The sequence below is a fragment of the Mastigoproctus giganteus genome, chromosome 7, assembly GCF_048544385.1.
Source record: "Mastigoproctus giganteus isolate SK-2022 chromosome 7, ASM4854438v1, whole genome shotgun sequence".
In the NCBI taxonomy this organism is placed as follows: domain Eukaryota; kingdom Metazoa; phylum Arthropoda; class Arachnida; order Uropygi; family Thelyphonidae; genus Mastigoproctus; species Mastigoproctus giganteus.
Genome location: NC_143581.1, coordinates 2,298,357 through 2,316,370, shown reverse-complemented (window position 1 = coordinate 2,316,370; position 18,014 = coordinate 2,298,357). Strand labels below are relative to the sequence as shown.

General features: G+C 36.4%; 1 protein-coding gene across 1 annotated transcript in view; it reads left to right on the top strand.

The window, feature by feature from the left end:
- The first annotated feature begins 741 nt into the window (after positions 1-741).
- The window catches only part of LOC150082429 (carboxypeptidase Q-like), a 34,747-nt gene continuing 17,474 nt past the window's right edge, over positions 742-18,014 (top strand). The window contains exons 1-3 of the mRNA XM_090378602.1: positions 742-1,428; positions 3,421-3,670; positions 13,372-13,475. Of these exons, the coding sequence (XP_090234728.1) occupies positions 913-1,428; positions 3,421-3,670; positions 13,372-13,475 (870 nt within the window). The 5' untranslated portion in view covers positions 742-912. The remainder of the gene's footprint in view (positions 1,429-3,420; positions 3,671-13,371; positions 13,476-18,014) is intronic.

Sequence of the window (18,014 nt, the reverse complement as noted above, 5' to 3'; positions counted from 1 at the left end):
AGTGAGGGTGTATTCTGCACGGAATTCTTGGTGTTGTACAATTAGGTGCCTTGGCTTCAAAATGGTCTTGATGATCTGCAATAGTTTGCCCTCAATGCGGAAATAAACTTTCAATATGTTTTCAAGTGCAGGTAACGACACATTATCGAAAGCTGCCTTTATGTCAAGGAATATGATGTCAATTTGGGCTTTTTCATTTAATGCGTGCTGCATTCTGAAGAGAGTCTCCAACAGATTAGTAGTAGTGGATCGGCTCTGCACTACGGTGTGGAGGTACTACGGTAATTTATTCACTTGCCGGGTGGAAAAGGTTCGAGTTTGATTCCGTCGATAAAATGAGGAATTTGTATGAGCCTTTTTCACAACGTGGCTGAGTTAGTCGATCTCAGGTGATTGTAGAATGTTTTTTTTTTTTTTTTTTTTCTACTGGAAACTCGGGTTTTCCGTCCAGCCAAACAGAAAATCCACCACAGAACACACACAATTTACAGTCAATATACACGGAGCAATATGACCTTAGTCTCTAATGTCCCTAAAAAACCTTACCCCAACAATATTCACGTACAAATAAACCGATAAAAATAGTAACCACCTGTTGTGCATTAAATACGAGCCCGTACGCACTTTTTTTTAATGCTGCTGTTAAGGAACATCTCGAATACTCGTTTTACGCCATCTGGTGTTGCGTAATGCAAATTATCCTTTTGTCACTAATTTTGAAATTTTTATCTGCGGAATGGCTATCAGCTGTACGTGAACTTTATACCGCTGGTCGTAGCCCTGCGTGATGGGTTCTTCCAAAACCGGATTAGTGTTATCGTCAGTGACATGCCGTAAGCAACTTGTCTGTGTGAATCGTTTATGTATTTTTCTGCGCCTGATATTGTAGAGTACACAAAGGCAAATTGAAGGATGGGCTCGAAACTGTCTATGGAAAATGTTTGTCGTGCTTGTCTTCTCCTCTGTTTCAGCTTCGTATGTATTAGTGTCATCGACTTAGTAGAGGGTAATGCATTGAATTGTACGCTTCCTGAACATTTGCGTAATGAAATTTATAAGCATAAGAGCGTGGTAAGAAATATTGTGGAGTACGTGGTGAACGGGAAGCAGAAAGGTCAAACGTATAATCAGCTGGCAAAGTTTGTGGATACCTTCGGATCGCGTATTGCCGGAAGTAAAAATCTTGAAAATGCTATTGATTACATGGTTAATTTGCTGAAAGCCGAAAACTTAGATAACGTGCACACTGAACCAGCCCTAGTTCCGCATTGGGAAAGAGGAAATGAATCTGCTTGGATGCTGTATCCACGAAAACAAAAAATCTCGCTCCTTGGACTTGGTGGTAGTATTGGAACACCTGCTAATGGGATAACCGCAGAAGCATTAGTCGTGGGGAGTTTCGACGAGTTAAAGTCCAAAGCTAACCAGGTAACTTAATGACATAATCATTTTCAGTGCCATTTCGTAGGTGCATCCAAGTGGGGGAGAACTGAGTGAAATAAAGCCCCTCTCAAGGCCGTTTGTATATTATATAATTGTAAAAGCTGGCAATGTGGTTTTTAGTGGAGAGGGAGAGCTTGCATAATCTTCTCTCCCTCTCCACCCCTAAAAAATATAGATTTTGACTGTCTGGTTTTCAACTTAAACTTTTTTTGTAGCTTCCGCTTTGTACCCAGAACTTTTTTTTTTTTTTTTTTTTTTTGTGTGGGAGGGGGATTTACATATTCCATGTTGATAGATTTTACAAGCATCAGCATGTGAGACAAAAAAAAAAGTGTGCTTGGGAGAGCTTTGCCCCCCCCCCCCCTGCACATGCCTTTTGCATGTAAAGGCTATTACTAATGGAATATATAAAATGTTGCACCGAAGGTATATCGATATGTTATCTCTGATTTGATGAGATTCTCATAAGGCAGTATAAGGTTATAGTTTTTAAGGAAAATTGTTGCTAAAATCTGTAGCTAAATATGTAAACAACGTTGTTTGTTATTTTGTAATTTTAAATAGGTAACCTATTGGGTGAAAGGTGTGAGCAGAGTTGGTGACAGCCCCAGTTCTCACACTTCTAGTTGGCCTTGTGGCTTGCTGATCTTTTTCAATTAGGCTTATATTATTAGCACTAGGATTAGTAGAGGCATATGATGCAAGAAAGCAAGCTAATGCATCATCAGCCAAAAAAAAAAAAAAAAAAAAAACCACTTCCATTTCACCAATCCGTTCGTTTGAAATACCTGTCCAGCTGAACCTTAAATTTAGGTTATCAACTTCCACAACAAGGGATGGAAGTCTGTTCCACCAACCAACTACCTGCTGGCTAAAGGCAAATTTCCACACATCTATCCTACATCTGTCTTTCCTCAAACTGAATCTATGCCCCCTCAGGTGATTATTCTGAGCAAGAGGAAGAATCCCATCCACATTGAGCATGCTCAAACCATTCAAAGCTTTATACACCTCTATCAGATCACCTCGCTGGTGCCTAGTCTCCAGACACTGTAATTTGCAGAACTTAAGCCTTTCTTTGTAAGAGCAACCCTTTGTTCCATTCACTAATCTTGTTCCCCTACTCTGTACTCGTTCCAGCAGCTCTACGTTCTTCTTGAAATGAGGCCTCCAGACCTGTATACAGTACTCAAGGTGTGGCCTGACCATTGCCTTATACAAGGGAATAATCACCTCCTTATCCCTGCTAGAAAAATTCCTATATATCATTGACAATACACCATGATCTACTCTTGCAGCCCATCTGCACTACTCAGAGAACTTTATATCTGCCTGCACAATTACCCCCAAGTCCTTTTCATTCTCTACCACTGTCACTGTAGCACCACAGAGTTGATATGTTGTTCTGGGGTTGCTGTTTCCGATATGTAGTACTTTACATTTGTTAATGTTAAACTTCAGTTGCCACCTCTCAGCCCATCTGCTCAACCTTTCCAGATCCTGTTGCAGCAGCATAGCATCAGTAGTGTTCTTAACAACCCTGCCAACCTTTGTATGGTCTGCAAACTTGGACATTAAGTTTGATATACCATCATCAATATCATTTATAAATACAGAAAACAATAATGGACCCAGCACTGAACCCTGAGGGACTCCACTAATAACATTAGTCTACAATGATTAGTCTACAATAATCATTATTCTTCTCTTTCTTGGTGATGACTTTCTATTTCTCTCTCTCTCTCTCTCTCTCATACACGCACACACATGGGGTAACTCGGGGAATTTTTTTTTTTTTTTTTTGGCTGATGCAGCATAAGCCTCAGGCTTCCTTGTACCATGTGGCTAATAATAATAATAATAATATAATACAATGCTTAACTGAATTAGTGAAACTATATAATACTGTATTATAACATCCACATATCTCTGTATAAAATTTTGCAAAATTACTTTTCTTTTTAATTTTATTTTTAGGTGAAGGGAAAAATTGTTGTGTTCAATCAAGGTTATGTGAGTTATGGAGTGTCAGTGGAATATCGGGATTATGCTGCACTACACACTGCTGAACTGGGAGGTGTTGCATCTCTGGTTCGATCAATTACACCTTTTTCTATTTATAGCCCTCATACTGGTTGGCAAGATTATAGCAACAATGTGACTAAGATTCCTACTGCTTGCATTACAGTGGAAGATGCAGAAATGTTGCACAGAATGTCTCAAAGAGGTAAATGTAGCAATAATTATATATCATTTGTTTTTAAAATTCCGTATTAATGCAAATTTTTTTTTTTTTTTTTTTTATATATATATATAATCTTTATTGTATACAAACATGGTATATACAATAGACCCTTCACAGCAGCAATGCCAGGGGTTAAATTCATTTTTCTATTAGGGAGATTGAGAATATAACACCATGAGTAGTTATATTCTGAAGTTATTCTGCTACTTGAATGTATTCTGTCTGTCTTTCCTTATGTGGGAATGGGGTAAAGCCATATATGCTAATATTAACTTTTCTAAATGCTTTAAGATAGACCAGAGTAACTTAGCATTGCATGTAAAATTGTTATTTTATTTATTTTTTTTTTTTTGAGATAACCAAACTGTGATTTCTTTAAATTTGTAGGCTTTAAACTAGCTGCTGCTTACATTGTTACTTGCATGTCAGTGTTATAATTGAGTTTGCTTTGTTTTACTATCACTCATGGGGGGGGGATAAATAGAGGAATATTTATCCACCTAACACTGCCTCGATAGCATCAGAAAATATTCTTGAACCCTTTCTATTTAAGTGTATCCCATCCCTGTAGAAGCAGTCTCTCCTGTTAACAAGTACAGACCAGGCTGAAAAAAATTCTAACCCCCTGAGCTTTGCACAGTCTTTCCAGGGCCAAATTGGTCGACAAGGCTCTCATCATATACTCCCTCCCATCGTGTCTGGGCAGAATTGCAGACACTTTCAAATTCAACCCTAATTCACGGCTTTTTTTCAGCAGTGACCTGTACTTGTTAAGTAATTCCGTCTGTCTCCTACTCTTAATATCATTAGTGCCAACGTTTACAACAATATCACCTTTTGTGTCCTTAAAAGATGATATCCGCTCTACAACGTCATCAACCTTTGCCCCTGGCAGACATACCCTGGTCCTGTTCCACCTATCCTTTTTACATACCATGTTAGGTGCCTCCGCAGCCAGGTGGGAAGGAGCAGCAGTGCGTAGCACATGCTTCTTGATTAGACTGGGGTTCGAGCCCGTCACCACCAAATACGGAGGATGCGGAAAGGTCAGGGAATGACCACCGCATATTCCCGGAGCAATATGGCCTTAGTTGCTAATGCTCCTAAAAACCAAATAACAACAACATACCATGTTCTCCGTTTCCCTGACAATAGAGTCACCAACAATTTATTAATATTTGCCACCATGACTGAGTTATATAAACTGAATTGAGTTAGTCCATTTTACAGAACAAATTTTTTTGTAACAAATCATCATTATACTAATGGTCCTTCATAATCCTTCCTTCTTTCAGACCCTTTTCCGGATGCAGAAAGCTCTCAACAATAAGGAACAGCTTGTGTTATCTTCCCAGACATATTCATAGCTTTTGACAATGTCTCGATAACGGCCCTGGAACAAATTTTATCTTTCTACTTCAAAATACAAGGCAATCTTCTGAAGATTTTATGTAACATTCTGAAGTAAAGATGCCTCATAATCTGTAATGACGATTTTATTGCCCATTACTCCATTTCACAGGGAATGCCACAAGGAGGCATTCTCTCCTCACTGTTATTTGCTGCAGCTCTGGAACCATTTTTTGCATCCCATAAAGACAACTTTATTATGTATGCTGATGACCCAAAGATCTACAACAAGTTAAGCAAACAAATCAACAAGCCAATAACACAATAAAAGAACTGGAGTATTACCTCGACTGTATTGGACTACTTTTAAACCCAAGCAAATCTGCACAGATGACAATTACAAAGAAAAAGAGCAAGAACAATATCTCTATGCTTGTAAGTGGATGCAAAGTTTAAATTGCACGTAGGCCTTGGCCTAAAATGGGATGAGGGACTAACATTCTCTGAGCACTTTGATTACATCAAAGCTAAAACATATGCAGTGTTCTGGGCTACCAAACAGGAGTTAATTGGCATTAGAAACCCAGATCTTGTTAAAAGGTATATCTTGAAATGTATACTTCCCATCCTACGGTATGCTTCACAGATTTGGTCCTTGCCCCACCAAGTAACCTGAAAGCTCTCCTAAGTATTGAATACTGGCTCTTGAGATGGCTGAATAGGATCTCAAATCACCCATTTACTATCTCTAGAGCCATCCTACTTTCCAATCTCAGCATTCCACCCTGGAAACAGACAATTAACACAAGAAACATTTTCACATTAGCCGAAATGCTAACAGGAAGATTAGACATTCTCAATATTGATGGCTTGTTTCACTCTCGTTGAGAAGCCACCAGGATTGCTGAAACAAAGACATCCTCTTCAAAGCAACTTAAAAAGCCTGGACAGCCTAAGTCGCTTTTTTCCAGCAAATGCAATAGAACTCTTCAATCAACTAAGAATTGAACCGGAAAAGCTCTGTAGTGAAAAAGCATACAGATTGCAAGTCTTTGCCAACACTTATTTTCTTGTGCAACTGTAGTGCACAGCCACTCGGCTCAAAAACTGAATTTAATTTTGATCCCTTTTAACTATATATTCTCAGTATTCTAGATGTCAACCTAAGATGTCAAAATTTTAATATTCTATGCATTTATTATTAAATTAATATGTATTTATTTAATATTTATTTAAATATTCTGTGATGTTCAAAGATGCCACAAATTTAAATATTCTATTATAAAATCATAATTACTCATGTGTTTCAAAATTCTGTATTCAACCTTTCAGGGTGAATGTCCCATGGATTTTGTAACCTTTTGTTCATGGGGTCCGCTTCAAACCTTAGAATGTAATTCACACCCTTCTAGCCAATAGCTGACCCAGGGGTGTGTCCTCAACAGAGAAATAAATTGATGATAATAATAATAATAATAATAATGCTTAATTGTGAATTGATAAACTAGTAATTCTTATATTGTAATATGCATTACCAGTTTATCATATTTTACAAGGAATGCAGAACTGGAATTTGGGGAGTACAACGTCTACAGAAAGGATAGACTGGATAGGAAGGGAGGAGGGGTTATGCTATTAGTTAAGAAATACATAAAATCCAAGGAAGTGAAGCCAGTGGACATCGCTGGACAGTGCAGTGTCGAGTCAGTTTGGTGTGACATAAGCATTGGGAGATCAAAATTGAGCGTAGGAGTGTGCTATAGGCCTAATGACTCTGATGAGTACAATAAGAAACTGTACAGGGAAATAGAGTGGGCCAGTAAATCAGAGAGTCTTATAGTGGGAGATTTTAATTTCCCAGATATTGACTGGAATTTGGGGGCTGGTCACTCACACACTAGCAAGGCTTTTGTGGATTTATTAGATGATTGTTTTCTACATCAGCATGTTCGGGAGGCAACTAGAGGGAGTAATACTCTTGATTTGATTATCAGCAGTGATTCTTCATGCATTAAGAATCTGCAGATAAAGGAACCACTAGGTGGCAGTGATCACAGTGTGCTGAAGTGGGATTTACTCAAAGAGGTAACTACCATTAGGGGTGAAGGGAAGGGTTATTGCTTTCGTAAAGGTGACTACGATGGACTGAGACAGTATTTAAATTCTATACAGTGGGACCAACTGATGATGTTACCAACAGCAAATGCAAAATGGGAAGCATTCAAAGAACTTATCTTGGAAGCTACTAGGCTTTACATACTAACTAAGAAATATTGTTCAAGGTTTAGGCCTAAATGGATGTCAGATGAACTGATGAGGCATATGGCAGAGAAGAAACATGCATGGTATACATACAAATTAACACATGACACAGAAGCCTATGATAGATACAAGTTGATCTGTAACCAAGTTACAAAGGAGGTTAGGCAGGCGAAGGCAGATTACGAGAAATCTTTGTCAAGGGATGCAAAGAAAAACAGCAACGAGTTCTTTACTTATGTAAACTCTAGAAGGAAGGGCATGAATCAGATTGGTCCACTTGATATCGATGGGTCAACTGTTGATGATCCTGCTCAGGTAGCTAACAAACTAAATGAATATTTTGCATCGACATTCACACATGAGGAGTTATTTAGCGAGGGGAAAGCCAGAGGTGTATTCAACTCTAGCAGCAAGCTAGAGAATCGTGCAATAACTGAGAGTAAAGTGGAGGAGAAATTCTTGAAGATAAACACAAGAAAGGCACCCGGGGTGGATGGGATCTATCCAGTTATATTAAAGGAGGCAGCAAAGGAAGTAAGCAAACCCTTAGCCATAATTATGAGAGCTTCCTTGGACTCAGGGGAAGTACCCACAGACTGGAGATGTGCAAATGTGACCCCAATTCACAAAGGAGGATCAAAGGCTGACGCAAGTAATTATAGACCTGTGAGTTTAACTTCTGTTCCAGGAAAATTAATGGAGGCACTAGTTAAAGAAGCACTGCAGGATCATTTAGACAAGACTTCAGTTATAGCTCGGACACAGCATGGTTTTGTTAAGGGGAAGTCTTGCCTGACCAATTTGATTGGATACTATGATGCAGTCACAAAAGAACTGGATGCAGGGAATAACTTTGATATTATATACTTGGATCTTAGAAAGGCTTTTGATACTGTTGCACATGGAAGACTGCTGCACAAATTGGAGCAGTGTGACATTGGAGGCAAATTGCTGCTGTGGATAAAGGGGTGGCTGAGGGGGAGAAGACAGAGAGTGGTAATCAACGGACACTGCTCGTCGTGGACTAATGTTATTAGTGGAGTCCCTCAGAGCTCAGTGTTGGGTCCATTATTGTTTTCTGTATTCATAAATAATATTGATGATGGTATATCAAGCTTAATGTCGAAGTTTGCAGACGATACAAAGGTTGGCAGGGTTGTCAAGGACACTACTGACACTATGCTGCTGCAACAGGATCTGGAAAGGTTGAGCAGATGGGCTGAGAGGTGGCAAATGAAGTTTAACATTGCAAATGTAAAGTACTACACATGGGAAACAGCAACCCCAGAGCAACGTATCAACTCTGTGATACTACACTGACAGTGGCAGAGAATGAAAGGGACCTGGGGGTGGTTGTGCAGGCAGATATGAAGTTCTCTGAGCAGTGCAGATGGGCTGCAAGGGTAGCTCATGGTGTATTGTCAATGATATATAGGAATTTTTCTAGCAGGGATAAGGAGGTGATTATTCCCTTGTATAAGGCAATGGTCAGGCCACACCTAGAGTACTGTATACAGGTCTGGAGGCCTCATTTTAAGAAGGATGTAGAGCTGCTGGAACGAGTACAGAGAAGAGCAACAAGATTAGTGAATGGAACAAAGGGGTGCTCTTACGAAGAAAGGCTTAAGTTTTGCAAATTACAGTGTCTGGAGACTAGGCACCAGCGAGGTGATCTGATAGACGTGTATAAAGCCTTGAATGGTTTAAGCATGCTGAATGCTGATGGGATTCTTCCTCTAGCTCAGAAAAATCACCTGAGAGGGCATAAATTCAAATTGAGGAAAGACAGATGTAGGATAGACGTGCGCAAATTTGCCTTTAGCCAGCGGGTGGTTGGTTGGTGGAACAGACTTCCATCCCTTGTCATGGAAGTTGATAGCCTAAATAAGTTTAAGGCTCAGCTGGACAGGTATTTTGAACGAACAGAGGGGTGAAGTAGTGGGTTTTTTTTTTTTTTTTTGCTGATGCTGCATAAGCTTGCTTTCTTGCATCAAATGCCTCTACTAATGCTAATGCTAATGATTCATTTAAGATCCAAAATGTGCCTGGTTTCAACCTTCTCTCACCAGATGTTCTAAGTGAATAAGGATCTTCTAAAGCATTCTTGAAAAATATGGTAAACTGGTAATGCTTATATTATAATATCAGCATTACCAGTTTATTAATTCATTCACAATTAAGCATTATGAATTATCATTAGTATAATTTGATTAATTGCTGCAAAGAATTATTTCTGTAAATTGGACTACCTCAATTCAGTTTATATGATGACTCAATTATGCGCACAAATATTCCTCTATTTACCCCCTGCTTCATTATCACAAAATCATTTAGTTCATTTAGTTCCCTGGTAGAATTTGATAAACTTGGGATTTGGGATCCCCTTCCCTAAAAACATTCCTCGGTATGAATGTAGCTTTCTGATTAGACCGGGGTTCGAAATAATAATTTACGTGCATGTAAATTACCTGATAATTTACATGCATCCCATGCATTTTTCTTCTCCGTGAGTCTCATTCTCATCAGTTCATCAAGCCTCCATTTAGGTCCATGCTTTGAATGGTATCTCTTAATTGGTATAAAATGCCTAGTAGCCTTCTACAATAACATCTCTGAATTTACTGTTGTGGAACCAACTGATTATGTTGATAACATCATCAGTTGGTCCTAGTGTTTAGTATTTCTAAACTGCCTGAGACTACTGCTGGAATCACCTTTATGAAAGCAAAAGCCCTTCCCTTTAACTTTGATAGTAGTTATGTCTTTAAGTAAATCCCAGATCAGTATACTGTGATAACTACCACCCAGTGGGCCTTTTATCTGCAGATTCTTAATGCATAATGAATTGCTGCTGTTAATTACATCAAGAATATTTCTTTCTCGGGTTGCCTCTATAACATGCTATTGAATGACTATTTTCTGCTACCGTAGAAAACAGTCATTCAATAAATCTACTAAAGTCTTGATATTGTGAGTGACCAACCCACGAGGTTCAGTCAGTATTTGGAATAAGTACTCCATGATAAAACATTCTTATTTACTGCCTTGCTCTGTTTAGTTTGTTATAATGATCAGTGGCAAAATAGGCCTCTAACGCCCCTCTTGTCATTTTTGTTTTCCAAGTTCTTACACCAAACTGACCCAACATTGCACTGGCCACCCATGTTAACTGAATGCACTGCCTTTTATTTAATATCTTCTTAACTAAGAGCATAACCTCTCCTACATCTTTGTCCACAAAGTGATGCTCTCCATATTATGCTCCACACCAAATATTGAAGTGGAATAAATATTGAGAACCTTTGTCTTCTCAATATTTATTCTAATCACAAACCTATTGCAGCTTTCCTTTAGCCTGTTGAACAGTTTTTGTAGTCCTTCCTCAGAATCTACCAGTAATGCCATATGATCTGCGAACCTAGCACTCTCAGTAACCCTGCTCTTCATCTTCACTCCATACAATTCTTCCTCTATCAGAAATGACATGGAAATTAGTGAATGAGATGGAAACTGAGGCACTTAAGAAATTTTTATGCAAACCAACAGAAAGAATGAACACAAAGTTCTCAGATATTCTGTGTATTCTGAATATTTATAGAAAACAGTAATATGGACTGTCCTTCATCAAAAATAAACCAAGAAAGTGATCAAAGAAATTTTATTCTACTGAAAGATGGTATCATAAGCCTCCTTAACCATTTATTCTTCATATATAGAATAAAGTTTGTGATCAGGATAACCAATTTGGGCATCCTGCCCAAATTAGTTATCCACGTGTTGGACAAGATTTTGCAGCTCTGGCTGGCAAAAGCTAATTTTTATTTATATTTAGCTGTTTTAGTGACTTACTTGTCATATTAAATTATTTTCTATAATTAGCTTTATAGTCCTAGTCAAGCTCCTTGGTTTATTTTGAATTCAGATAGCAATTTTGAAAGCTAATACTTAAGTGTCTGTAGATTTTACCATTCATAACTTGCAGCCATTGTTATAGCATATTAGATCTATACAGAATAGTGTAATGTATATCCCAAACTTGATAACGTAAAGTTTAATGTAGAACTTGAAAACATAAGGTTTAATGTGCAGAATTAGAATTTGGGGAGTACAATGTGTACAGAAAGGATAAACAGGGTAGGAAGAGAGGAGGATCTATGCTATTAGTTAAGAAACACCTAAAATCCAAGGAAGTACAGCCATTCGACATGGCTGGACAGTGCAATGTCGAGTCAGTTTGGTGTGACATAAGCACTGGGAAATCAAAATTGAGAGGAGTGTGTTATAGGCCTAATGACTCTGATGAGTATAATAAAATAACTGTACAGGGAAATAGAGTGGGCCAGTAAATCGGAGAGTCTTATAATGGGGGATTTTAATTTCCCAGATATTGACTGGAATTTGTGGGTTGGTCACTCACACACTAGCAAGACTTTTGTGGATATATTGGATGATTGTTTTCTACAGCAGCATGTTCGGGAAGCAACTAGAGGGAGTAATATCCTTGATCTGATTATCAGTAGTGATTCTTCATGCATTAAGAATCTGCAGATAAAGGAACCACTGGGTGGCAGTCATCACAGTGTGCTGAAGTGGGATTTACTCAAAGAAGTAACTCATCAAGGGTTTAGGGAAGGGTTTTTGCTTTTGTAAAGGCAACTACGGAGGTCTGAGACAGTATTTAAATTCTGTATAACTTATCCATTTACTGTTTTTACTTTGATTCACCTGATCATCCCATTCCCACGTTTTAAAATCCAAAATGCAGGAAACCAAAGAATGTAAATTTTTATAATTCAGATAAGGGAACATCAGCTTATTCAGAATGAAATATGAATTTTGGGTATATAACATAATTACAAAATCATTTAATATTTTGTGTATATATATATATATATATATATATAAATAAAATGTTTAAAAAACAGTTTTGTGTTATGCAAATGCATTTATTTCTTTCATTCATTTTGTTTTTTCATTTTGCAGTGTGTTTGATAAACAGTATTCATAAAGTTGAAGTTTGCTACTCTGTTTTTATGAAAGGGTTCTCATTTTTGCTATTCTGAGTAAAGGCTATCTTTTCAGCTTTATACTCAGAATAGTGCAAAAATTGGACTTCCTGTGAATTTATTTTATATTAACTTGAAAAGCAGACAATTGAAATCCAAAGGAAGATGTCTGTTTGGAAAGCCAGAGTATGTATCAACCCTACATGCCACTGAAATAAAAAAAATAAAAAAAATTGAAGCATATGTTCACATTGGCTATCTTTGAGTAAATATTTAATTAAACTGGTAGAAAGTGGCAACCCATGATCCAAAAGAAATTTTGAGTGAAGACAAATTAATGAACTTCTCAAGAAAAAAGAACTTCAAATTGCAAACAATCGAAAGCTGATAAATTTAGGCATGTTATAAAGAACTGTTAAATCTAGGCATGTTATTGAATATACTAGGCATGCTACAGTTAATGAACTCGAAAGAAACTTCTGGATAACAAAAATTATTAGATTTATGGAGCTGATAAATGTTATCTTAGCATTAGAAATGCCTCTATGACTTTGCCATAGGCATTTTTACTGCCGATGCCATGGATGATACAATAGAAATAAGTACTTTCCTCACTGATTTTTTGTTCAACTGCCATGTGCCTAAGTTCCCATTGAAAGATCTATAAAATTTAACCCCAGGAGCTCTCTCTCTCTCTCTCTCTCTCTCTCTCTCTCTCTCTCTCTCTCTCTCTCTCTCTCTCTCTCTCTCTCTCTCGGTAATTGAAAATTTTTATAAGGCTCAGGCTTCCTTACGTCATATAGCTAATAATAATAAAGTGCCAAGGTAGCAAATTTTTCAATTGACAGTGCATCATTTTCAAATTTAATTGTTCAAAAGTACAAATTTAATTGTTCAAAATTGAGTATACTATTCTCAATAAATAAAGCCCTCCCCCTAAAAGTAATTTTTGTGTATGGTATAAAAGTGTCAATTTAATTTGGTTAATCATTAGTTGGTCTGACCACATACAATTCATGCTTTTTATGAGAAAAACTTTTATTAATATTTTTGTTTCTTACTTAGGAGAAAAAATAATTATAGAGCTCAAAATGGATGCACAAAACTTACCCCCGGTAACATCAAGGAATACTGTGGCTGAAATAAAAGGAGCAAAATATCCAGAACAGGCAAGTTTAATAACCATTTTAATTTTAAAGATGTCCAATTGTATTGATTTTAAATTAAATTTTTTTTTTTTTCATTACCAAAGATATAAATATCTGTTAACTTTTACAGTTTTCCCAGAAGATTTCTGGAAATCTCATTTCTTTATGATTTTCAAATACAGGGCTACCGAATTAGTATTAACATTATTCATATAGTGCAAGAAAGCCAATGACTTTGCTGAAGTAGCCAAAATATAAATAAATAAACAAAATTAATAATAAATAGATAAATAAAAATTAATATCAAATATAAAAAAAGAGAGAAGAATCTATTAACAAGAGCTGTAAAGCCATCATAGGAGGACTGTTATTTTGGATTTTTTAAAATTATTTTTGTATATGTTTGTATATAGTATAGTTTTGTATATGTTTGTATATAGTATAGTTTTGTATATATTTGCCCAGTTTTTCTGAAATATTTTAAGTTAATTCTTCTAGTTATTTGTTTTTAAAAGAGGATATTGGGAATGTAAAGGCCTACCTGAGATTGACTTATTTTATGCACTGGATGTCAGACACCTACATCAGAATAAAAAACAAATATATATATAATATTTTTAAGAAATATAAATATAATGATGGAAGTGTAAGTTACACAGAATGTCCAAAGCTGAAAGTAAAAGGATAGAAATAAGTAATTAAAAAGTGACCTGTAATATAAAAAAAAATAAAAAGTGACCTGTAAAAGTGACCTTCCTTTTTGCACTGTTCTGAGTACAAAGCTGAAAAGATCAGCCTTGTACTCAGAATAGTGGAAAAAAAAAGAATTCCCTTTCATAAAAACAGTGTAGCAAAGTTCACTTTATGAATATTGTTTATATTGTTCATCAAACACACTGTAAATGAAAAAACAAAATGAATGAAAGAAATGCATCATTTGCATAACACAAATATTTTTCTAAATATCTCTATTCACTTACCGTAATTGACTTTAGAGCTCTCTATTTATTCTTTTTTCAAGGTAGTATTATAAATGCATAGAAATGTTTCTTTTGTCTCGACTATGTGCATTCGCACTGTCATTTCTGGGCCTTTCTTCTCTATTTTTCGGCGCCTCCGTAGCCAGGTGGGAAGGAGCAGCAGTGCGTAGCACACGCTTCTTGATTAGACCGGGGTTCGAGCCCGTCACCACCAAATACGGAGGATGCGGAAAGGTCAGGGAATGACCACCGCATATCCCGGAGCAATATGGCCTTAGTTGCTAATGCTCCTAAAAACCAAATAACAAACAAACTCTATTTTTCAAGTATTAATTTTTGTCTTTAGATCTTCGTTTTATGCAACTTTCTCAGCTTTTGCTTTCAAATTTTTATTTTTAATTTAGCTTGATTTTCATTATAATCACTGCATTGGGACTACCTTTTCCATACTTTGTGAGTGTTTTACTGCTTTTCTGTTTTGATTTTTCTCTTCCATAGTTATGGACAATTATAGAAATGCAGTCCTTTGATGCATGCTCAGGTGTAGTCCCCTGATGAAATAACTGATCATGTATTAACTTTTATTTTGCTGATATCAGATATATTTGCTTTGTTCCCCATTTTGATTTATAGTCAAATTTACCCACCCTTATCTCATGCTAGCTACCGTTACCTTTATTTTTTATTACAGGTCACTTTTTAATTACTCATTTCTATCCTTTTCCTTTTAGCTTTGGGCATTCTGTGTAACTTACACTTCTATCATTATATTTAAAAATATACAGTCGATTCTGATTATTTGGGATACGTCGGGATAGTCCATTTTGGCCTGATTAAGCAGCTGCCCAAATTATGCGAAGTTTCACGTAAATAGTTAAAAATACAGCTTTACGATTGATTTTCTGTATGATTAAATCACATTATGATGGACTCACCATAGTAAAGTACCATTCACTATATGATATGGAGTGAAGTTCACTTTATGATACGATATGTAGTAAGTGCCGGTCATTGTGTGATCACGTTTGTGAATTGAATTGTAATTCAATTAAACAGCGATTCTAATTAGCAAAAATAGGAGAAATATTATCCACAGGCTATAAAAGTAAAGATATATCAAGCACAAATTTACACTTTATTACCTTACCAATTAAAAAATTAAATGATACGTGAAAATCGAAAGAATATTTTCCACAGGTTAGCAAAGTCAAAATAAATTTATGCTTACGTGCATAGCTTAATTAATACATACTGTAATATGTACATACTAACAAGTTGATATTTCTGTTCACTAACATTTGTGGGTGGCAGAGCTGTGCTGAGGCGAACGAGGTTCTTGCCTCAGATTAAAAGCTAAAAGGGGTGCCAAAAGAAGGATTAAATAATTGTCAACATTGCCATCATTAACAGTAGGGTGCAATTTTCCATTCTTGCCTTAGGTACTAAAATGGCCCGGCATGGCCCTGGACTGAGTGAGGATTAAAATTTAAAACAGTAAAAAAGGTAAGCAATCAATAACAAAGAACACAGCACACACAAAGCGCAATTAACACAATGCGCACAAGTGAGAACAGAGTAACAAGTTATGAAGCTTAAAAAAATAGGAATGAAGAGAAGATTCTGAAAATTAATTTTTTTATATGATAGAAAATTTCATTGAAGTGTGAACACGCTTCACCATAATAACCCACAGAATTCCAGCTGTCGATATTATCACAAATTCAATAAGATGGAGTTTACTATCTGTTTATAATAGATTGCACTAACAGAAAAGCTCAATAAACAGAGGACTGCTAATTGTTTTTATTGTATTAATGTTTTGACCTCCAGAAATCTGACCGAACCATGTGGTATGGTCGGAGACAATCGTAGGGTAATCTCGAGTGCTGTGGTCTCCTACCCCGATTAAACGGCATGTTGTCCCAATTAAGCGAAGTGAACTCTGGCTATTTTCTTGATTAGGTTCTGTTCTCTAAGATTTGTCCCAAATAAACAGATGCTCCGATTAACCGGTGGCCCAAATAACCAGAATCCACTGTATATGAGTACATTTACATTCTTTGCTGCTGCTTTGCGTGTTTTGGTATATTTGTCATATTCGTTTTATTCATTTTTATCTCTTCACCTTTCTTGTTTTAATTCACTATTATTATCTTAATATATCTTATATATATATAAGTTATATTAATATATTGAATTAAGTATGCATAAATGGATGTGAAAGCTACACAAAGTGCCAGTAACTAGAAGGGTGAGGAAAGTAGAAAAAGAAGTGTAGTAGATTTATGAAAGGTGAAAGACTGTTAATATCCTAGAGGTTATGATAAATTAAGAAAATTATGGGCTGAATTGCCAAGTCAATATAAAGTGGGGTAACTGTAAAGTAAAATTAATACATCAAAATAGAGAAACATATGGATTAGGCAGGGGCCAGACGTGTTCAAAGCTGCTAAGTGGATTTTTCTTATTTATTGATTTGAAATTATTGTTTTTCTAAAACTTTTGATTTAAATTTAGTAGTACAGGCAGGCCTCGCTTAACGCGAGTTCGATTAACACGGTTTTCAGTTACCGCGATTGGAAAAAATGATACCACTTTTTACTTTACGCGATTCAAATTTCCAGTTAACGCGATCTTTTATTTCTGATAGTTGAAAAAGATTCGAATCGCGCACTAAATGTCTGACTGCCAATAAACAAGCGTTTGTCCGCTTCCCGCCTCAGTGTGTTCCATCAACTAAGTAGACGTGTTACTTGTTTGTCTCCACCTAATAAAGTCACGTGCAGACGTATTTAAAAATTCTAATTTTCTACCCCTGTTAATTATGGATAAAAGAAAGAGTGAAAAACAACGTGATTGTAATAAAAAAAAAACGAAAAGTTATTACTTTAGCTGATAAACTTGAAGTTATTAAAAAACATGAACGTGGTGCAAACCATGCGAAAATCGTAAGAGATCTAGGATACAGTGAGTCTACCGTACGAACTATCTTGAGCCGTAAGAACGAATATAAAGAGAAAGGTAAAGTTTCATCATCTTCTTTTGTCTTACAAAATACTAGAAGCAGAACTCTAATAATGATTGAAATGGAAAGTCTTTTATCAATTTGGATAGAAGATTGCAATCAAAAAAGAATTCCATTATCTAAGGACAATATTCAGAGCAAAGCTATTAACCTTTTTACTAAGCTCAAAGAAACAAAATATCAAGGGGAGACTGAAATGTTTGTTGCTAGTTCAGGGTGGTTTGGACGTTTCAAAAATCGAGCACGACTGCATAATGTTACAGTAACAGGGGAAGCTGCTAGTGCTGATGAAGATGCTGCAGCCAAATTTCCTGCAGAATTGCAAAAAATCATTCAGGATGCTGAATACGACGATCGGCAAATATTTAATGTAGACGAAACGGGCGTATTTTGGAAATGGATGCCAACTAAAACTTATTTGGCTGCAAATGAAGCATCCCAACCTGGGTATAAAGTCTCAAAAGATCGACTAACACTTTTATTAGGAGGTAACGCTGAAGGTGATTTTAAATTGAAACCCATGCTTGTGTACCGTGCACAAAATCCTAGGGCTTT